The 23243-nt window shown below is 43.3% G+C and overlaps 1 protein-coding gene across 1 annotated transcript in view; it reads left to right on the top strand.

Moving 5' to 3' along the window:
• The window catches only part of PTPRT (protein tyrosine phosphatase receptor type T), an 856863-nt gene that overhangs the window by 705412 nt on the left and 128208 nt on the right, over nt 1-23243 (top strand). The window contains exon 17 of the mRNA XM_088026646.1: nt 19764-19912. Within this exon, the coding sequence (XP_087882772.1) occupies nt 19764-19912 (149 nt within the window). The remainder of the gene's footprint in view (nt 1-19763; nt 19913-23243) is intronic.

The raw sequence follows: 23243 nt of genomic DNA, 5'->3' as shown, positions 1-23243 counted from the left end.
CTTTTAGAAGCCGGCTCCGCTGAGGGACGTCGCTCCAGTGGCTAAGCGGGGGTTGGAACCCTCGCGGGACAGTGTGGTCTCAAGACCCTCGGGGTCACAGAAAGACCGGGGGTGCCTGAGTGCGGCAGAGCTCCCAGGGATCAGAGCAGGGAAGCCGGCTGCAGAGACGGAGCCAAGGCGCGGGCTCTCAGCTCGGGGTTGCCATAAACTGTGATCCGCGGCCCAGTCGGGCCACTGCTCCTCCAGCAGGGACCCAACAAGCAGCAGATAGGAGGAGACTCCCCTTGCTCCCCCAGGAGGAGCGGCGCAGAAGCACACCGCAAGGATCTGCTGGGTTTGGAGACTCCACACGGGGTCGGGTGCCAGAGATAGAAACGATCAGTCACAGGCCAGGTGAGCACGGAGTGCGGCCGGAGACCGGGGACACGGGAGTGACTGGCTGCTTTTCTCTGGGGGCGCACTGAGGAGCGGAGCCCCGAGTTCTTGCCTCCTCTGGGGCAGAGACTGGGAAGCCGCCATTTTCACTCTCGTCCCCCAAAGCTATACCCAAAACTTGCAGGGAACAAAAGCTCCTGAGAGCAAACCCGAGCAGCTTGCTTAGCCCGGACCGACAAGGGCGGGGCAATTCCGCCTCCGGCAAAGACATTTGGGAACCACGGCAACAGGCCCCTCCCCCAGAAGATCAGCACGAACAGCCAGCAAGCCAAGACCAACTTTACCGATCAAGGAGAATGGGAGAACTCCAGCGCTATGGGAATACTGCATACAGAATTCATGGCTTTTTTTTTACCATGATTCATTAGTTTTTCAAAGTTAATTTGTTTAACTGGTTTTTTTTTAATTTCTCTTTTTCCCTTTTTCAACCAACATCTTATCAATCCCTTTTTTTAAAAAAACATTTTTTATTTTTCATTTTTAGAGTAATATTTTATCCCTTCATAGTAGTTACTCTTACTTTTGGCATATATATATAAGTTGTTCTCTCTTTAAAATTTTGAGATACAGTTTCTTCTAACAGATCAAAATATACCCTAAATCACTAGTGTATGGCTCTGTTCTAGTCTCCTGCCTGATCACATTTTAAATCTTCTTCTTTCCTTTTTCAAACAACTTCTTATCATATCAATTCCTTTTATAAAATCTTTTATAATCTTCATCTTTACAGTCATCTTCCATCCCTTCGTTGTATCAACCCTTATTTTGTACATATATAAGTCTTTCTTCCTTTAAATTTTAGGAGACACTTTTTTCTAACAGACCAAAATACGCCCAAAATCTAGTGTGTGGCACTGATCTATGCACTAGCCTGATCACATTTGATCCTATTCGGGTTTTTTTGTATTGTTCTGTTTTTGTTTTTAATCTTTTTCTTTTTGGTTTTTTTCTTTCTTTCTTTCATTTCTCTTTCTTTTTTCTTTCTTTCCCTTTCTTTCCCCCTGGTTTCAGGTCTTTTCTGATTTGTATAGAGTATATTTGCTGGGGACGTTGTTAACCTGTTAGCATTTTGTTCTCATTCATCTATTCTCTTCTGGACAAAATGACAAGATGAAAAAAATCACCTCAGCAAAAAGAACAAGAGATAGTACCGTCAGCCAGGGACCTACTCAATACGGACATTAGTACAATGTCGGACCTAGAGTTCAGAATCATGACTTTAAAGATACTAGCTGGGCTTGAAAAAAGCGTGGAAGTTATTAGAGAAACCCTTTCTGGAGAAATAAAAGAACTAAAATCTAAACAAGTCGAAATCAAAAAGGCTATTAATGAGGTGCAATCAAAAATGGGGGCACTAACTGCTAGGATAAATGAGGCAGAAGAGAGAATCAGCGATATACAAGACCAAATGATGGAAAATAAAGAGGCTGAGAAAAAAAGAGATAAACAACTACTGGATCACGAGGGCAGAATTTGAGAGATAAGCAATACGATAAGATGAAACAACATTAGAATAATTGGGATCCCAGAAGAAGAAGAAAGAGAGAGAGGGGCAGAAGGAATACTGGAGCAAATAATAGCAGAAAACTTCCCTAATGTGGGGAAGGAAGCAGGCATCAAAATCCAGGAGGCACAGAGAACCCGTCTCAAAATCAATAAAAATAGGTCAACACCCCGACATCTAATAGTAAAACTTACGAGTCTCAGAGACAAAGAGAAAATCCTGAAAGCAGCTCGGGAGAAGAGATATGTAACCTACGATGGTAGAAATATTAGATTGGCAACAGACCTATCCACAGAGACCGGGCGGGCCAGAAAGGACTGGCATGATATCTTCAGAGCACTAAACGAGAAAAGTATGCAGCCAAGAATACTATATCCAGCTAGGCTGTCATTGAAAATAGAAGGAGAGATCAAAAGCTTCCAGGACAAACAAAAACTAAAGGAATTTGCAAACACAAAACCAGCCCTGCAAGAAATATTGAAAGGGGTCCTCTAGGCAAAGAGAGGGCCTAAAAGCAGCATAGATCAGAAAGGAACACAGACAATATACAGTAATAGTCACCTTGCAGGCAATACAATGGCACTAAATTCATACCTTTCAATAGTTACCCTGAATGAAATGGGCTCAATGCCCCAATCAAAAGACACAGGCTATCAGATTGGATTAAAAAACAAGACCCATCCATATGCTGTCTGCAAGAGACTCATTTTAGACCCAAAGACACCCCCAGATTGAAAGTGAGGGGGTGGAAAACCATTTACCATGCTAATGGACACCAAAAGAAAGCTGGGGTGGCAATCCTTATATCAGACAAATTAGATTTTAAACCAAAGACGGTAATAAGAGATGAGGAAGGACACTATATCCTACTTAAAGGCTCTATCCAACGAGAAGATCTAAGAATTGTAAATATCTATGCCCCGAACATGGGAGCAGCCAATTATATAAGGCAATTAATAACAAAAGCGAAGAAACACATTGACAGCAATACAATAATAGTGGGGGACTTTAACACCCCCCTGACTGAAATGAACAGATCATATAAGCAAAAGATCAACAAGGAAATACAGACTTTAAATGACACACTGGACCAAATGGACTTCACAGACATATTCAGAACATTCCATCCCAAAGCAACGGAATACACATTCTTCTCTAGTGCCCATGGAACATTCTCCAGAATTGATCACATCCTAGGTCACAAATCAGGTCCCAACCGGTACCAAAAGATTGGGATTATTCCCTGCATATATTCAGACCACAATGCTTTGAAACTAGAACTCAATCACAAGAGGAAAGTCAGAAAGAACTCAAATACATGGAGGCTAAAGAGCATCCTACTAAGGAATGAATGGGTCAACCAGGAAATTAAAGAAGAATTAAAAAAATTCATGGAAACCAATGAAAATGAAACCACAACTGTTCAAAATCTTTGGGATACAGCAAAGGCAGTCCTGAGAGGAAAGTATATAGCAATACAAGCCTTTCTCAAGAAACAAGAAAGGTCTCAAATACACAACCTAACCCTACACCTAAAGGAGCTGGAGAAAGAACAGCAAATCAAGCCTAAACCTAGCAGGAGAAGAGAAATCATAAAGATCAGAGCAGAAATCAATGAACTAGAAACCAAAAGAACAGTAGAACAGATCAACGAAACTAGGAGCTGGTTCTTTGAAAGAATTAACAAGATTGGTAAACCCCTGGCCAGACTTATCAAAAAGAAAAGAGAAATGACCCAATCAACAAAGTCATGAATGAAAGAGGAGAGATCACAACCAACACCAAAGAAATACAAACAATTCTAAGAACATATTATGAGCAAATTAGATAACCTGGAAGAAATGGGTGCATTCCTAGAGATGTATCAACTACCAAAATTGAACCAGGAAGAAATAGAAAACCTGAACAGACCTATAACCACTAAGGAAATTGAAGCAGTCATCAAAAATCTCCCAACAAACAAAAGCCCAGGGCCAGATGGCTTCCCAGGGGAATTCTGTCAGACATTTGAAGAAGAATTAATACCTATTCTCCTGAAACTGTTTCAAAAAATAGAAATGGAAGGAAAACTTCCAAACTCATTTTATGAGGCCACCATTACCTTGATCCCCAAACCAGACAAAGATTCCATCAAAAAGGAGAACTACAGACCAATATCCTTGATGAACATGGATGCAAAAATTCTCACCAAAATACTAGCCAATAGGGTCCAATAGTACATTAAAAGGATTATTCACCATGACCACATGGGATTTATCCCTGGGCTGCAAGGCTGGTTCAACATCCGCAAATCAATCAACGTGATACAATACATTAACAAAAGAAAGAACAAGATTCATATGATCCTCTCAATAGATGCAGAAAAAGCATTTGACAAAGTACAGCATCCTTTCTCAATCAAAAATCGGGATAGAAGGTACATACCTCAATATCATAAAAGCCATCTATGAAAAACCTACAGCCAATACATTCTCAATGGGGAAAAGCTGAGAGCTTTTCCCCTAAGGTCAGGAACGCGGCAGGGATGTCCACTCTCACCGCTGCTATTCAACATAGTATTAGAAGTCCTAGCCACAGCAATCAGACAACAAAAAGAAATCAAAGGCATCCAAATCGGCAAAGAGGAAGTCAAACTCTCACTCTTTGCAGATGATATGATACTGTATGTGGAAAACCCAAAAGACTCCCCCCCAAAACTGCTAGAACTCATACAGGAATTCAGTCAAGTAGCAGGCTAGAAAATCAATGCACAGAAATCAGTGGCATTCCTATACACCAACAACAAGACAGAAGAGAGACAAATCAAGGAGTCGATCCCATTTACAATTGCACCCCAAACCATAAGATACCTAGGAATCAATTTAACCAAAGAGGCAAAGGATCTGTACTCAGAAAACTATAAAATACTCATGAAAGAAATTGAAGAAGACACAAAGAAATGGAAAACCGTTCCATGCTCATGGATTGGAAGAACCAACATTGTGAAGATGTCAATGCTACCTAGAGCAATCTACACATTCAATGCAATCCCCATCAAAATACCATCCACTTGTTTCAAAGAAATGGAACAAATAATCCTAAAATTTGTATGGAACCAGAAGAGACCCCGAATAGCCAGTAGAATCTTGAAAAAGAAAAGCAAAGCTGGTGGCATCACAATTGCAGACTTCCAGCTCTATTACAAAGCTGTCATCATCAAGACAGTATGGTACTGGCACAAAAACAGACACATAGATCAATGGAACAGAATCAAGAGTCCAGAAATGGACCCTCCACTCGATGGTCAACTCATCTTTGACAAAGCAGGAAAGAATATCCAATGGCAAAAAGACAGTCTCTTCAACAGATGGTGTTGGGAAAATTGGACAGCCACATGCAGAAGAATGAAACTGGACAATTTCCTTACACCACACACAAAAATAGACTCCAAATGGTTGAAAGACCTCAACGTGAGACAGGAGTCCATCCAAATCCTAAAGGAGAACACAGGTAGCAACCTCTTCGACCTCAGCCGCAGCGACTTCTTCCGAGAAACATCGCCCAAAGCAAGGGAAGCAAGGGCAAAATGAACTATTGGGATTTCATCAAGATAAAAAGCTTTTGCACAGCAAAAGAAACAGTCCACAAAACCAAAAGACAACCAACAGAATGGGAGAAAATATTTGCAAAGGACATATCAGATAAAGGGCTAGTATCCAAAATCTGTAAAGAACTTATCAAACTCAACACCCAAAGAACAAATAATCCAATCAAGAAATGGGCAGAAGACATGAACAGACATTTTTCCAAAGAAGACATCCAAATGGCCAACAGACACATGAAAAACTGCTCAACATCACTCAGCATCAGGGAAATCCAAATCAAAACCTCAATGAGATACCACCTCACACCAGTTAGAATGTCTAAAATGAACAAGTCAGGAAATGACAGATGTTGGTGAGGGTGCGGAGAAAGGGGAACCCTCCTACACTTTTGGTGGGAATGCAAGCTGGTGCAACCCCTCTGGAAAACAGTATGGAGGTTCCTCAAACAGTTGAAAATAGAGCTACCCTACGATCTAGCAATTGCACTACTGGGTATTTACCACCAAGATACAGATGTAGGGATCCGAAGGGGTACGTACACCCCAATGTTTATAGCAGCAATGTCCACAATAGCCAAACTGTGGAAAGAGCCAAGATGTCCATCGACAGACGAATGGATAAAGAAGAGGTGGTATATATATACAATGGAGTATTATGCAGCCATCCAAAGGAATGAGATCTTGCCATTTGCAAGGATGTGGATGGAACTGGAGGGTGTTATGCTGAGTGAAATAAGTCAATCAGAGAAAGACATGTATCATATGACCTCACTGATATGAGGAATTCTTAATCTCAGGAAACAAACTGAGGGTTGCTGGAGAGGTGGGTGGTGGGAGGGATGGGGTGGCTGGGTGATAGACATTGGGGAGGGTATGTGCTATGGTGAGCGCTATGAATTGTGCAAGACTGTTGAATCACAGATCTGTACTTCTGAAACAAATAATGCAAGATATGTTAAGAAAAAGAAAAAGAAGAAGATAGCAGGAGGGGAAGAATGAATGGGAGTAAGTCGGAGGAGGAGAGGAACCATGAGAGACGATGGACTCTGAAAAACAAACTGAGGGTTCTAGAAGGGAGGGGGGTGGGGGGATGGGTTAGCCTGGTGATGGGTATTAAGGAGGGCACGTTCTGCATGGATCCCTGGGTGTTATGCACAAACAATGAATCATGGAACACTACATCAAGAACTAATGATGTAATGTATGGTGATTAACATAACAATAAAAAGATAAATAAATAAAATTGAGGCTCTATTCCATGAGTGTGGTCATGGAAGTTAGAACTATGTAATAGTTAAGATGGTAAGACTTAGTTTTTGGCAGACCTGGGTTTGGATCTTAGCTCTGCCATGCACCAGCTGTGTGGTCTGGAGCATGTCTCTCACCCTCTCGGTTCTTCAGTTTCCTATTACTATAAAGTGGGGATGATACAAAATAAGGTGGTAACTTGACCAGAGCATAGATCTTGGTACTTAGCAAGTGTCCAGTGAGCGTTAGCTTTGTTGTTGTTGTTGTTAAGCTGCAAGGAGGAAGATGCTAGAGAAGCCTAAGAAAGACCTTTCTAACAATGCTTGTCCAACAATAGAATAGGCTGCATGTGGGGTAGTGAGCCTCCCATCACAGAATAATAGACCACCATTATCTAGGATGTCCCAAGGGAAGTCAGGCTTCCCAGAGAGTTTCCCATGTGTTGAGTTACTGTGAATTCCCCTGTGGCATTTGAAACAAGTGGCAGTGGTTCCAGTCTCCCTGGTCACCTAAGACACTTGACCCACAGACACAAAGAGCTTGAAGCAATAGACAGAAATGGTATCTGTGAAAAAAAAATGCAGACCAGACTTATCTTTCCATCAGCTGCAGTTTATGATTACACATTAAATTCAGTTGCTTTCTTTAGGAGTCTGGTGTTGAGACCCATCCTCTCCAGCCCAGTGCCATCCATTCTGGCTTTCCCCAGGAGTGCAGACCGACCAGCCACCTTCCTAGTGTACACTAATTAATTTATCTCATGCTTATGATTTTATGGTGCTTAAGTACTGGAGCGTTTCTGTTGATTTTTCTCCCTGCAAAGCACCTCACATTGCAAAAAGACGGTGAATCTCCCTTGCAAACACCGTCTGTCTCGGGCTAGGGAACAGCCCGCCGGCAGCCTGTTGTCTTGCTGGCACTGCCTTTTACAGCCAAAGTAACACATCCATTAATTTATCCTTAATGACATTTTGACATTCCAATCAGTTCATCAGATGTTCCATATGCAAGCCTTCTCCCGCACGGCCGGGCCAGGGTGCCAGGCCACTCTTGATGCATAATGCATGAAGCCAGTACACTGCTCAGTACCCTCTGACAGAAAGACACATCTGTTATTCACAGGCTGCATGTTCCTCACAGACCTGGCTCCCCGAGTGATCCACACCGATGCCTTCAGCGTTGTTTTCTTTTGCATTTCCAGCTTGCTGCACTTTGGGGAAGCTGGTCAGTTCAAGGAGAGGTGTCCTGGTTCAGAAACATACATACAACAGGGCTCTCTGAGGGGAAGTGAGAGCATGTCAAACCCTGACCCCACTCAAAGGATTTAGAGACGCTTTTGTTCTACTAATTCAGGTGGAAGAAAGACCTATGACAAACCTAACATCTTGAATTTCATTACCTTGCGACTACTTAAAAATAATAATCGCAGAGATATTCTGGTAACAACAATGGATATCAAAGAAGAAATGAAAATTATCCTTAATACCTTCCATAGAACACATCAGCATGGATGCACTTCCTCACAGTGGCAATCACAATGCAGACCCCGTTTCATTGTGTAGTTTTGTTTGTTTTTTAACTTAACGTAAGCCAGTTAGCATTCTTCAATGTTGTTACATAGTTTTCATTTTTAATGGCACTCCATCATTTTAATAGCTGCATAATATTCCATCCGGGGGATGCACCATCATTTACTGAACCAGTCCCTTGTCGGTAGACATTTATGAGGCTGTGACTGATGGTGTGCTATTCAAGAGAAGCAGCAGAGCAGGCTCCAGGAGAGAGCAGGGCTCTGCAGCCCCAAGACACGGGGCTCCGATCCCACCTGGTCCTTTTACCTGTTTTATGAGTTTGAGATTAACCTCTGGGCCTCCAATTCCTTACCTATAAAACAAAAGAAATGATCACTACCTCGTAGTGCTGCTATGAGGATTACAGGTGTTTTCAAGACACCAAGCACATGGTGGTATTTACTGCATGTTAAACTATTACACTCGCATGTCTATACCAGGGCTCGTGGATCAGGGGCAATCCTGTCCTCCCCGGCCTCCCTCCTGGGGACATGTGACAAGGCCTAAAGACATTTTTGATTTCTCACATCTGGGAGTGAGAGGAATTACTGAAATGTGGTGGGTAGAAGCCAAGGAAGCAGCTAAATGCACTGCCATGCACAGGACAGCCCAGTCAACAAAGGATTATACTGCCCCACGTGTCAGTGCTGAGATGAAGAACCCCTGGCGTACACAAAGCTGTTTTCCAATGTGATCTACAGAATATATATTTTCCCTTGTTATTATTATTTCATTAGGATAAAGTCCTAAGAAAATGGAAATACTTAAGCAAAGAGTATATTACGCCCACCAGCATTTTAAGGAGAAATGGGGTGGGGTGGGGTGGGGGATGGGAATAAGGTTGGAAGTGACTGATTCAGGAGAAGAGGCAGCAGGTAAATGGTATGTGCTCCCCAGTGGGGCAGGAGGTAACATTCCATAGACCAGTTCTCCAGGGATAGTCCTAGCATATCCTAGGAACTTGGCAATGCAGGTGTTCGGGTCCTGCCTCGGACTCACCAAATCAGAGACTCTTGAGGGTGGAACGCAACCATCCCTGTTCTCACATGCTCTCTAGGTAACTCTGATGCACCCTTGGGTTTGAGAATCCCTGTCATGCACCATCTGTAGAGAAAGGCCCACTTGTACGGCTCCAGGACAGACACTTGGGGCAGAAATAGATTAAACGTGTCAGTTCTAAGTCATGGGCATCTTCAAATACAAAACAGAGCAACAACAAAGGAATTGAAAATGTGACTCATTCACTCATTCGTTTAGTCAGTCAACATTTTTAAAGCTTTTACGACATTGTGCCAAGTGCTGAACTGGGTGCTAGAGAAAAGAGAAATGTGAGCTAATGCATATTTTGTAAGTTATCATAATGAAGAATGGTGAGAGCAGCAGGCAGATGACAAGGATAGGAAATGGAGGTAAAGTATGTCCCATTAGGGAGAGGTCAGAAAAGGCCTCCTGGAAGACATAGGGCTTGAGACAGAACTTGATGGCTTTGTGGTCCGTGGGTGCATTAACTCAACAGGTGCTTGTGCCAGAAGCTGTGCAGGGCCCTGGGGCATGGGAAGTGCACGAGACCAGCGTGGTCCCTGCCCATGTGGTTACAGTGTAGCAGGAGAGATGACTTTGGGGGCTGGCCGGCAGGCCAGTGTGGTTTCTGGATGGGAACTGAAGGCCTTGGGTGGGGGTGAGAAAGAGAGTGCCCTGGGCCAAGATCTAAGAATTGGTGTGGGCACAGGGATGCAGAATGCAGAAGGAGGTTCACGGAGTTGGGGAAGAAAGAGCCACAGAGCCTCAGCAATGAGGCAAGATGGTTTGGAAGAGGTTGCTTTGGATAAAGTCTGAAGGATTCGTGGTTGTCCATCCACCCATGGATAAGCTGGATGGGTAAGAGGCATCCAAGAGGACACAGACAGGACACTGAGTTCAGCTGAGGAAAACGTCCCCGGGGGGGGGCCTGCACCTCAGGGAGGGCCGCAGAGGTGAGGAGTCCCTTCGCCGGAGTTGGCAGTCAGGGGCTGGATGTCCACTTGCTGGCGGGGGCGGATTGCCAGGGGTTTTCCACCCAGGGGTCTCTTGGAGAATGACTCTAAGAACCCCAAAGGCCATTCCAGCCCAGAGAACCTAAGACCCTGTAACCTGTAATGACCTGAAGCTGAGGATCAGAGAGTGATTGGGAGAAAAACATCTACCCAAGTGTCTGGCTTGGTTTGTTGTCATATGAGCAAGGTATGGATGGAGCACGGAGGGCAGGGGAGAAAAAGTCGTTAACTTCGTTCCCTGGAGTGCTCGTCTCAGGGAGCAGGTCAAACACAAAATTAAGGTAAAAATAAAGCAGGAAAAAAGCATGCAGACTGCTAGTGTGAAGAAGGGAGAGAAAAAGCACTGGCATTTGCGGAGTGTCTTTTATATGCCAAAGTTCATGCTAGGGAATTTACACTTCTTATTTCTTTTTTTTATTATTATTTTATTTTTTGACAGTATTATTGTTCATCCTATTGTTTTAGCATGTTTTTCGGGGGGATGAAATCACAGGTATGGAATTTCCTGCTTAGGGGGAACACATTTTAAATGTTTATTCATTTTAAAAATTCTAAATGGGCATTACACTTATTATTATTATAAGAATCTAATCGTCACAGTAACTGTGCAGTCAAGAGCTTAGCAAATACCATTTTGCAGAGAAGGAAACTGAGTCTCATAGTCTCAGAAATGGAGACACAATTATGATTACACAGCTGGTTAGAACCAGGTTAGTCTGGAGCCGAAGTCCATTTCCACAGCCTTGAGAACAGAGGGCTATTTGCTTCGCCCAGGGGTTCTGATTTCAGTGGTCTGAAAGCATTCTGGGCACTTGCTACTGCCTCAATCAGAGATTCTGCCCTCGCTTTCCTGTGAGGCATTACTCCCTTCTCATTGCTTATTATTTAACAAACACTTTTAGCTTATTTGGTAGGTGACAGATCCTATTGTAAGTGCTTTAGTATTTATAAGTCAGTATCTATTGCAAACGGTTGTCATAGAATTCACTATAATTAATCCCTATTTTAAAGATGAGGAAATTGAGTTATAAAGAAGCTAAGTAATTTTCCAAGGCACATAGCTAGTAAATAGTGGAGCTGGGACTTGAACCCAGGCAGTCTGGTTCCAGAGCCCGTGCTGTTCCCTCTGGGCTCTGCTTCAGGGTCCAAGGGGTAGTGTGGTGATGTGGTCAGTAGGAGGAGGGCCTGGCACCTGTCTTAGGCCTTCTGCTGCACTGGTTCCCTTGCCAGCCCTCTAGAGGATGGTCAGACTGAGTCTGACTCTGTCCTTAGTGGAAAGAACATGATACAGAAGAGAGCCAACCCAGGCAAGGAGAGAGGGGCAGCCACATCCAGAAGAGAGAAGCTGAAGCAGACAGATAGAGGCATAGACATGGAGAGCAAGACAGCAGAAAGATGGAGGTGACAGGTGGTGGCTGGGGTCCTTTGGCCTTTCAAATTGTGGTGGGATGTGCTGCAGTTACTTCTATAACCTTGCCATTCTGGTGGAAACACATAGAAGCCCCAGGCTAGGGTGATGCGATTGGAGAGGAACCAGCTACTTTCCAGAATGGGTACCCCACAGAGGTCTTGAGCAGACTGGTTGTGAGTGGGTGTGAGTGTGAGCTTTCTGCCTCGATGTGTGTACATATGTGTGTGAGTGTGTGTTTGCCTGGAAAGGAAGAGAGCCAGCTGAGAAAGCTTTGGGATGAAGGTGGATATGTGTAGGTCCTTGGCCGAGCATGACATAACAAGGAACCTTAGAGAACCACTCAGAAGCCCGACTGCCTGAGTTTGAACCCCAGCTACATCTCTTAAAGCCTGGGTGGACTTTCAGTGAGTTACTTCCACTCTCTCTGCCTCCCTCTCTCATCTGTGAAATAGGGATGTAATACTCCCAATCTCATACAGTAATTGGAAGAATTAAAGGAGTTAATACACTGTGTTTGTGATAGCCTTAATAGTGCCTAGTGTAGAATAAGTGCTATATATGTGTTTATTAAAGAAATGAAATAAATTTGGGATTTATTGTGTCATGGAATTGTTATTCATTTCCTAGGGCTTCATAACAAAGTACCACCAACTGGATGACTGAAAACAACCAAATTTATTCTCTTACAGTTCCAGAGGGTAGAAGTGTAAAATTAAAATGTTGGCAGGGTCATTCTCCCTCTAGAACTCTGAGTAGAGTCCTTCCTTGCCTCTTCCTGGTTTCTGGTAGCTACTGGCAACTCTTGGCTTCCAGCTACCTCCCTCCATTCTCTACTTCTGTCCTCACATGCCTTCTCCCTTCATGTCTCCATCCAAATTTCCTTCTTGTAAGGATACCAGACCTGTTGGAGTAGGGCCCACCCTAATGACTTCATCTTAACTTGATTCCATCTCTAAAGACCCTGTTTCCAAAGAAGGTCACATTTCAGGTACCAGAGGTTAGGATTTCAATATCTTTAGGAGGGGACACAATGCAACCAAAAACAGTCATTAAAAAGTATCTGTTCTTGCCTTGATTCTAAGATGCCAGCTACCCCCATAGTGAAATCAATGCCCAGGAAGGGGAAAGGGTGTGTCCCTGGTAACTCAATAAGGGATCGGGAGACCTAGAGCTGGCACTCAGATCTCCTACCTCTTGGTCCTCCACTTTCACAGGCGAAACATGATAGGGACTCTTCACTGATTCAGACCAGCTGAGGAGTGGGTTCTCAACATCAGGGTCCTCAAACTTCAGCTTGTGTGGAGAGATTATTAATCATCCAGAGTTTCTGATTTAGTAGGTCAGGGGTGGGACCAAAGAAATTGCATTTCTAATATGTTCCCAGGTAAAACTGATGTTGCGGGTCCAGAGACAATACTGTTCTACATCGGTGGTGCTCAAGCTTGGTGGCACATTATAATCACCTGGAGAGCTTCTGAAAACCCACATGCCCAGACTGTACCCCAGACCAATTAAACTAGAAGCTCATTGGTAATTTTTAAAGCTCCCCAAATGATTTGTGCAGCCAAGGTTGAGAAGTGTGTCTCTAGAATACATCAAAGGATGTTTTTAGAGAAAAGGCATTCTTCAGGGCATCCACTTTAGAAGATTCATATTTAATAAATAATGAGGCAATTTAAATTAATGTGGCTGTTTCCTATATTTAAAGGATTACCAGAGAACATGTATTGAGTGCTTACTGTGTACCATGCACTAGGAAAAATGCTTTGCTAGCCACATACCATTTCATTTTCACAACCACCTTCTGGGAAAGTACTATTGTACCTTCTTTTTAGACCGGAGGAAATTGACATGCAGAGGGATGAGTAACTTGCAAGAGCTCACACAGCTAGTCTGAGATGGAGCCAGGTTTTGATGCCAGGCTGTCTGGCACCAAAGCCAGTGTGTTAACTGCTTTGCCATTCTGCCTCCTGAGAGTCGTGTGTTCTCCTTTAAATCCTGCACATATCCATAGCCTCATTTACGCTATCGACTCTGATGTGGTATAGCCTAGCCCCTGCCTCAATTACAGTAATTCTGAGTTAGCAAGGTTTGGAATAATGAGGTTTTGCTGCATTCACAAGGGACTAGAACCATGTATACCATGGACTGAATTTGCACTTCTAATTTCATTCCGAAAAGAGAGGTGGAGGATTGTTAGAACAGGTGTCGTGCGCTGGCAGGTAGAAAGCAGGGATTGGGTCCCGTGGCTTCTGCCATCGTGCCATGTGCCTTGGCTAAGCCCCTCCTCTGTCTGGGCCTGTTTCTTCTTGAATAAAATGAGAGGATGGTACAGTTCCCTTATAGTTCTGATGCATAACTTTAAAGATCCAATCGTACCAGCACAGAAGCACCCCGGCTTCAAAGGGTACAGTGCCAGTTTTTAATAGGAGTAGAGTCTCAGCTCTGTGTTTTCTTTGTCCACCTCCTATGGGCTGAGGATCTCTCTCTGGCTCCAATGTTCCAATCTATGTGGCTTCCCAGAACATCTATCCAGTGATACCAACAGAGGATGGGTCAGAGGAAGATCCCTGGGGGGAAAAGAAAGAGTGCCTTATCCATGTCTCCCAGGAGCATGGGCATAGCTCTTCACATATAGGGAAAAACCCTAGGTGGAACCCCCAACACTCTCCCCCAGTTGGCTGGAGCCTCCTGTTCCCAGCCCAGAACAGATTCAAGGGTTTTGCAGAATCCAGATGGTGGAATTCCCTACCACCTCTTTTCTAAGTCGCTTCTCAGTCTCTACTTGAACTTTTCCAGGGATGGGGTGCTTGTTACTTCCAAAAGCCTAAGCAGGGCAAGGGTCATGCCTGGCTTTTTACATCATGGTCTCTTTCTAAGAGCTACTGGTACAAAGTAGGTGCTCATTAAATATTTTTCCAACAAATCAATGAGCAAAGAGGAAGAAACTACTAACTTTGGGAAGGAGACAAAGACTTCCTTAAAAGTAGGGGACATTTGAGTTGGGACGTAAAAGATGTAGAGAAGATTACCAAGGAAGAAGAAATGGGAAGGACAGTCAGATATTAGGCACTTCCAAAAGAGACCCAAGTACTTCTACTTTGTTCTTTTTTCCTTGTGTCAAGCCAGGCTGTTTCTAATTTTGCCCCTGCGGCCACAACAGAGCCAGACATCAGATGTGTGAAGAGAGCATTCCTGAATATTCCCTCTCCTTGAGAAATAATCCCCATTGTTTCAGATGTTCCTTCTCTCAAAATGATTTCAGAACCTTTCACAGCCTTGCATTCCTCTCTTTTGAGCCATTCCACCTGACACTGTCCCTTATAAAGAGTGGTGCTCAGAATAAATCATAGGATTCACGGTCTGTCATGGGCATATCCCCTGCCACCTACCCTCACTCAGCTAACAAGCAAAGGTCAGAAAGACCTCAGAGTGATCTGTTAGAAGAAAGAATGCCAAGAGTTATTGTCACATCACATTGTCCCCACCTGTCAGAAACAGTAAACTTTGGATTGCTAGGTCTTAAAACATTCTTCAGCTCTAGAAATGTCCCTGCAGAGGAATAGATAGGTTTATGCATGTTCTCTTTTTACCAGCTTTTGGTACCCCCTGCTGGTGAAATTTTGTGACCCAGTTGGCAAGAATCTCAGAACAGCTAGAGAAAAAATTCCAAGTTTCAGAAGTCAGAAGTACTTGGGTCTTGAAGGATCTGAAGATTCCATGAGTTGTGTGACTATCCCATTTATCATGTAACCATTTTATGTGATTTAAAAAAAAAAAAAACATTCTGTAGCTATGGCTATTCCATGGGCTTTAAGTGAAAAAAAATTCTGACTTCTGTAAACATTCCATTAATTCTGCAAACATCACAAGAATTTATGACAACCATCAGAAGAAAATGCTAAGTTGTCAGCCAAAACTATTCATAAGTAGAAATATTTCAGGTTACAAACTAATTTTGTGCAGGTTTTTCTTCCTCATTCCTTGTATGTATCTTTTTTTAAAGTGGTTATAATTTGCAGTCGGAGTAGGATGGCAATTTTTGCTGCACTTCAAATTGTAGACTTTTAAATATAAATTTGTACAACAAATTTATTGAGCACTGGCTATGTGCCAGACACTTAGCAAGAAATTGGAGTAGGTGCAAGAAGTCAAAAGCCCTTCACCCAAGAGGTTCTTGCCCTCGTGGGTGGGAGAGTTGAATCACTTCAGTTCAACTAGATAAGTGCTTAGCTGACATGGCAACAAGGCTTTCTTTGATCTGCTGAGAGGGCTCAAATTACCTATTGGCATGCTTCTAGCTCCATGCATTTCTCCTCCTTGGCTTTCATCACTTTCGTGATTTTATATTTGTTTCTGTATTTACATGTTTAGCATCTGTCTTTGCCAGTAGTTTTTTGAAGGTCAAGGTTGTGTCTGGCTCTTGTCACTGTGATCTTACATCTAGCAGAGACCGGTACATGTAGGTGCTCAGTAAATATTTGTACAGCGGATAAATCAGCCAAGAAGAGAAAACCACAAATCTATTTAGAGGAGCAAGAGAAACCTCAAAGGAGAGGTGATGTTTGAATACTGCTGAGCCTTGAAGGAGGAAGAGGAGGTGGCCAATGGAGAAGAATGGGGACGCATTAGGGAATATAGAGTATTGAGGAATTGTTGGGGGATGAAGATAGGTAGTTGGTGTTTCCTAAGAGGAGGTGTGTGTGGAAGATAAGGCTGAGTTGAAGCCTAGAGCCATAGCCTTAGGGTCTTTCATGCCCAACTCATTGGCTTGGATTTTCCCCTCTTTTAAGGAAAAAAGGGGAAGGGAATCAGTTAAGCTCTGTGGTTATAGGAATAAACATGATTTTTCCTGTATTACCGAAAGGTTTTTTTAATACTTAAATTTTGAATTCTAATAGAATAAAGATAGGTCCCAAAACTATGGTTTTTGTGTTTTATTTCCTTCTACATCCCTTCCTTCTATTTCCACTTTGTAGCTGTGTTTGCCAGTTGCCGAAACACCTGTCTATACATTTTTATGTAGAGCATCATCATTACCACGAACACATAGTGTCAACCATGGGCTAACTACTAAGCATGTCATACTCCTGAGTTTTTACAACTTGGTTAGCTGTCCAGTTTTTAAATATCTATGTTTTGGAGAAACTCAGGTTTTCATTTTTTATCCAGGTTTTCAGAGCTACCCAAACATTTCTGTAAAATGCCATTTTTCATAGATGCAGCGAGACCTTTTCTTATTATTCCTTTGGAAACAAATGATTTGTGCCTAAGACAACTCTCTCCATATTATTTCACCCCTACTGGAATGAGATTGGTGGGAGTTCTGCCCCTACGGAAATATCAAAGCCACTAGTACACACTCACTTCTAGTTTTAAAGTTAACTTTCTTATTGGATTTCCTTTTATTTCCTGCTGGTGCAGTGTGAGCAGAGCTCAGAGAGAGGCAACGGATCTGCTGTATATCTTTTCAAATTTATGATTAAGAAGGTCACATATACATTTTTAAACACACTCCTTTTTGATAATAAATGAAGAATAAAATTTTGAAATGTCATCAGTAGTAGACCCACTCATTTCTCTTTCGCTGGTGCTCCCCCTGCCCCCAGTCTGATTGCCTGGCAATGGTGAGAAAAGGCCCAAATGATCCAGTGCTTCGCTCTTTGTTGTTTCTGTCTGCCAGGAGGATTCTGACTACTGGAACACAATGCCTGTGGCCAAAACATCCTAACCAAAAGACACATTCCTTTTCCCGAGGGTCCTTCTTTCTTCAGGCCAATGGAAAAATAAGAAAAAGAGAAAGAAAGGAAAGAAAAAAAAGAAAGAATTCCATTTTAGGTTACATTTGTCTTCAAATTGTGGCCCAAATCAGGGAGATAAAATTCTCTTGTTGGGGGGCATTTCCTGGATCCAGATTCGCTCTTCCTGCCTCTCCACTCTGCTCTCTGCTTCCAGAGCTAGATCGACATAGGCTCCATGCCTCCGGCTTCCAGTTGGTTTTAGCTAATGAGAGCCGCTGTTCGGAGTTCAGGGGGAGAGGGGAAGATGTAGTCAGGGTATTTATGTCTCTGGTTCCCTCCCTGGGAGGACCGGCTGGATCCCTTGAGAGAGGCTGCTGCTTCTGGGCCGGTGGTCTTCTCTTGTCTTCACAACTCTCTCCTTCAGGGTTCTGGTTGCTGCTTCTTCTGCTTGTCCCTCTGGACACATGGTGGCCAACAGCTCATCTGTTCACTAGAGTGGACCTTGCGTCCCCCTTCACCCTTCTTACTTTTGGCAGTAGTCCTTTTGCACATAAACTCTCCCCAAATTATCCCCACTTGAGTGTGCCATCTGTCATTTTTCTGTGCAGTCTGCACCTAGATTGAGGGACCCATGTGTAGGGGGTTACTATCATCCTATCAAATCAGAACTGATCCTAGATGAACTCCCCTAAAATACTTGTAGGTCTAGGGTTATTCTTTCATATCATACCTCCTCTGACAGGGAGATCATTACCTCTTGAACTGCCTATTTTCGTGGCCAAGCAGGCTCCATTTTGGAAAATTATTTCCTACATGGTGCTGAACTTGACTTGTCTGAGAGATCTGTTGTTTCCATGCTGAGGTAGGCATGATCAAGTTTGAAGTTAAAGCCAAGACCTATGGAAAACGGAGCAAGAGACCTGAGAATTTACCCCCCAGATATTTAATATGCCCATTGCCTTCCACATCACAGGAAAAAAATAACTATATTTAGAATCGGAAATGTGGGGAAATCTCAGAAGAACCATGTTGGTTTTTTAGAAATATTTGAAGAACTATTATAGGCAAGAGGTATTAGTCATATTTTTGTATTTCTAATGATCTAAGAACAATCAGTTAAGAGAAATAGATTTGAAATCCATATGGAGAACTTTGTAACCCTTCAGTTGCCTGGGGAGGTGTCAAAATCTCTACCACTTGATATTCAGGGATTTCACGGTGGGTCTCCTAGAATGAGGTTGGACCAGTAAGGAAGACATAAAAACAAGAATAGCAGTTGCCACGTGTTGAATGTTCTCTCTGTGCCAGGCACTGTGCTCCATGTGTTTCGCACTTGATCCCATTTAATCATCATGACCCTAGGGGTTTGGTCTAGTTGTTTCCTGTAGTACATAGAGGACGAGTTCAGAACCTGAAGAGGCTAAAGAATTTGCTGGGGTCATGCAGCCAGCAGAGATAGGATATGAACCCAGGCCTTCCTGGCCAAAACCCGTGGTTTTAACCTCCAGTGATGATGTCAGAATGACCTGGGGAGCTAGGTGGCCACACACTGACCTCGCCCTGCCCTGCCTTCATGAGCCAGGGCCTTTGTGTGCTTTTATCAGCTCTTGAAATGATTCTAATTTCCATTAGAGTTTGGGAACCACTGCTTTAAACTAGTATTATTATAAACACCATCTGGTTCTGAGGGTCTTTTATTTCTATGAGAATAGTTAGGCATCCAGTTCAGCTTTCAGTGTTCTCCTTTGAGCTACAATACTAACTACCCCCACCCTCACCCTTCACCAACCAACAGCCCCTACTTCAGTCTACCATTGTTTGGTGTGTTATTTTGTAATCTTAGTCCCTGAAAACGTCAGACGCCATTGTGAATCTCATTCAGAGCCTTGGGAACAGAAAGATCAATCTGGCCTCTTCGCCCCTTTGGAAGGAGGCATCATGCCAAGTCTCATTGATTTCCCTTTTTAAGCTCAAGTAAAGAACATACCTACTGTTGGAGATGAGCCAGGATAAGTCTCAAATTTCTGAGTAAAGGAAAGCCATTAATGATTTCAGGAGGTCTTAGGCTTATTCCACCTTGGCACTGAAGGACCCACCATGACTGTTTCTGGAGAATGATCCAGGTTTGGGGGTTGAGGATGATGAGTGGGGAAGAAGAGCAATCTGGTCTTCCCAATGCTTTAATACAACTGAGACCATCTGACTGTGATTTTTTTCCCCTTGCACATGTCCCAAAGGAAGCTGGCCAAGAAGCAGAAGGAGACACAGAGTGGAGCCCAGAGGGAGATGGGGCCTGTGGCCTCAGCCGACAAACCTACCACCAAGCTCAGCACCAGCCGCAATGATGAAGGCTTCTCTTCTAGCTCTCAGGACGTTAATGGATTCAGTAAGTTGAGTCAACTAAGGGGAAGGGAATGCCCATGGTCCAGCTTGACCCTGGTACCTCTGCTGTGGACCCCTCACAGTGGTCAGATGCTATAAGGCATGAGCTCAGGATGCTTCCCTGGGATGTTCCCAAGGATGTTCCAAGAAGGTTCTCCCTGGCAGAGACTCGGGGCAGCCCATCTTGAGGGAAAAGGAGAATTTAAGACTGTCCCCCAAAGCAGGTAGAAGTGGGGGCAGGCCATCTTAACTACTTGTTTACAAAATTAATAATATTTTTTTTAAAAAAAGAGGACATGCTTGTGCCCATAAGGAGAAAAACATGCCACACTGAATCGAGTGTCTTACAGTTTTCAAAACAGTGTTTCGTATAAACTATGTAAGGTAGGTGTATCATGGATTATTACTGTCTCTGTTTTAAGTGCTTAGGAAACTGAGGCTCAGAGAAGCAAGTTCTCCAATGTCCCAGGGCTGTTGGGTAACATATCCAGACCTGGAAGCCAGGCCTTCCAAGCCTGGCCAGGTCCACTGTGAAGCCAGTGTTTCCAAGCGCTGTTCAGTCGGGGGCCCCTGAGCCCTCATTCAGAGTGGATACAGGATCCCAAGCTGACAGAAGTGGCTAAGATTTCAGGACTAACCCTAGTCCAAAGGAGAACCACAGGACTGGCAACATTTAAAGCCACTCAAGAGAGCTAAATTTTGTTCTCATCTTTCTTTAAGCCCATCTTTTTCCTGGCCTTAATAGAAATGCTGGATCCCCCAGCCTCTGCTCCAGATTGGGGAATTCAGAAACTTTAAAGGACTATGAGCATAGACAAATGTCCTCCACACACTGCATCAATGGCGAGTGGAAGAAACCATAATGTATAAAAATCACCTAGATATGATCAATTTGGGGTGGTGAGAGCCCATGAGAAAATGAAGAAAGAAAGGAAACAAATATTTATTGACCATCTTTGTCCGCTCCATGTCCTCCTGTAAGATACTTTGTATGATTGGTCCCCTTTTGTAGATAAGGCATCCAAAGTTCCATGCATTTGGCTGACCTTCTCAGAGTGACCTAGCTAATTCCCGATGGATCCAGGTTCTGAGGGTAACTCAGACCCATGATTGCAAACCTCATGTGCAGCACAGAACCCATCTGAGAAAGTTTTCAAAGACCACATATGTAGGCTGTGCACCTTACCAACTAAATCGAAATCTCCTGAGAGAAGGAGGGGGAGGGAGACGAGGGGTAGGGTAGGATGTGGATTTTGTGAAAGCCATTTAGAGGGTTCTTAGAGACACACTGGTTAAGAACCCTGAACTTTGAGGGAAGCAATAGCCGTTTTCAAATATTGACATGCTGCCTTAGGAAAGAAATTAGTTTTATACCTATAAAAAGGTTGAAAAAATAGTAAAATGAATACTGTGATACCTTGTACGTAGACTCACCAATTATTCACATGTACTCTCTCTCCGTGTGTGTGTGTGTATGTATCGATATATATATCTATATACTGATGATAGATAGATAGATATAATTTTCTGAACCATTTAGAAATAGGTTGCAGACATCATGACCCTCTATCTCCAGAGAATTCAGCATGTGCTTCCTAAGAACTAGGACGGCACTTCAACATAACCACTCTGAAATTATCTTACCCAAGAAATGTAACCTTATTTCGGTATCCAATATACCGTCTACAGTTGAATTTCCTCAGCGGCCCCCACATTGTTGTGGTGGTGGTGGTTTTAATCCAGGGTCCCGTCAAGTGTTCACATTATATTTGGTCATCATGTCTCTCCATCACCTTTCACCTAGAATGGCCCTCCCTCCTTTATTTTTTCTTCCAGGCCGCCGACATCTTTTTTAAAAAGTCTAGGCCAGTGGTCCCATAGGATGTGGCACAATCCAGATTAATCTGATGTTTTTTCATCATGATCACATTCAGGTCAACATGTTGGCAAAAATTTGACCTAGGTGGTATCATATACCGCCCTTTGCGTTGTATCAACAGACAAACGCGATCCCATTGCCTTGTTGTTGGCCACGCTGAGTCTGCGCACCTCTTAAGATTGTGTAATAGCTTTAAAGATAAAATCTAACATTGCACACTGATTATTTCATGAGCAAATATTTAACTTCCGTTTTCCTCAGAGAGCAGAGCAAGTTTATAGTCTGCCTACCCACGAAGCCAGTCCTCTTTCCTTTCTCAATGCAGATGAATCACAGGGATTCATACCTTCCCTCAGGAAGGGGAAAAGGGGAGAGTGTCATAGGTGTCCAGGAGAGGCAGACAGGGAGTTGACAGGGAAGTGGGCTCAGTGTGTCCTTGCAGAAAGGTCCATCCAGAGCTCCCTGAGAATCTCTGCCTGGATTAACCTGTCACAGATTCTCCTGCTTTTGGCCCAAGGGCCAGGAAGTTCAGTAGCAAGTCTAGCTGATAGAATATCCTGGCCAAGTGATACCCATTCACCCAAAACCTGTCCTGGCTAGGCCAGATTCTTGGGCACACTTTTTTCCATTTGTAAAAATGCCCTGGGAAGACTGAATGACAAAAATATTATAGAGATACATGACCTCAAAATTAGGTCTTTGACCTTAAGCTTTCTGATCTCAAGTGAAAACCTGGTTAACACCAATTTTTTGGATTTCAAGGGGAAACATCACCACTGTTTTCCCCATGGGCTAAAACTTAGGCTCTTAAGAGGAAAACACCCAAGACCCAGGTAGATTAGCCAGCCAGGGGGGGAAGAGGAAAGCTATCCAGTAGAATCAAATTAGACATCTTCAACGTAAAGAGAGACAATATTTCCAAATGATTGATATGTGTGTGTGATTAATACACATACACACACAGACATACCCGTATGTACACAGGCAAACACATATATACACAGATATATCTGCATATACATTTTAATGATACTGCTTTTAGAAAGACAGGAGATCACACCCGTCAGAATGGCTAAAATTAACAAGTCAGGGAACGACAGATGTTGGCGGGGATGCGGAGAAAGGGGAACCCTCCTACACTGTTGGTGGGAATGCAAGCTGGTGCAACCCCTCTGGAAAACAGTATGGAGGTTCCTCAAACAGTTGAAATTAGAGCTACCATTTGATCCAGCAATTGCACTACTGGGTATTTACCCCAAAGATACAAATGTAGGGACCCGAAGGGGTACATGCACCCCAATGTTTATAGCAGCAATGTCCACAATAGCCAAACTGTGGAAAGTGCCAAGATGTCCATCGACAGATGAATGGATAAAGAAGATGTGGTATATATACACAATGGAATATTATGCAGCCATCAAAAGGAATGAGATCTTGCCATTTGCGACGACGTGGA

Source organism: Eumetopias jubatus, unplaced genomic scaffold, assembly GCF_037043125.1.
Source record: "Eumetopias jubatus isolate StellerSeaLion01/CBP00866 unplaced genomic scaffold, mEumJub1_p1.0 scaffold_9, whole genome shotgun sequence".
NCBI classification, from domain to species: Eukaryota; Metazoa; Chordata; class Mammalia; order Carnivora; family Otariidae; genus Eumetopias; species Eumetopias jubatus.
Note: the sequence above shows the minus strand (reverse complement) of the source record. Positions and strands in the feature narration are given on the sequence as shown.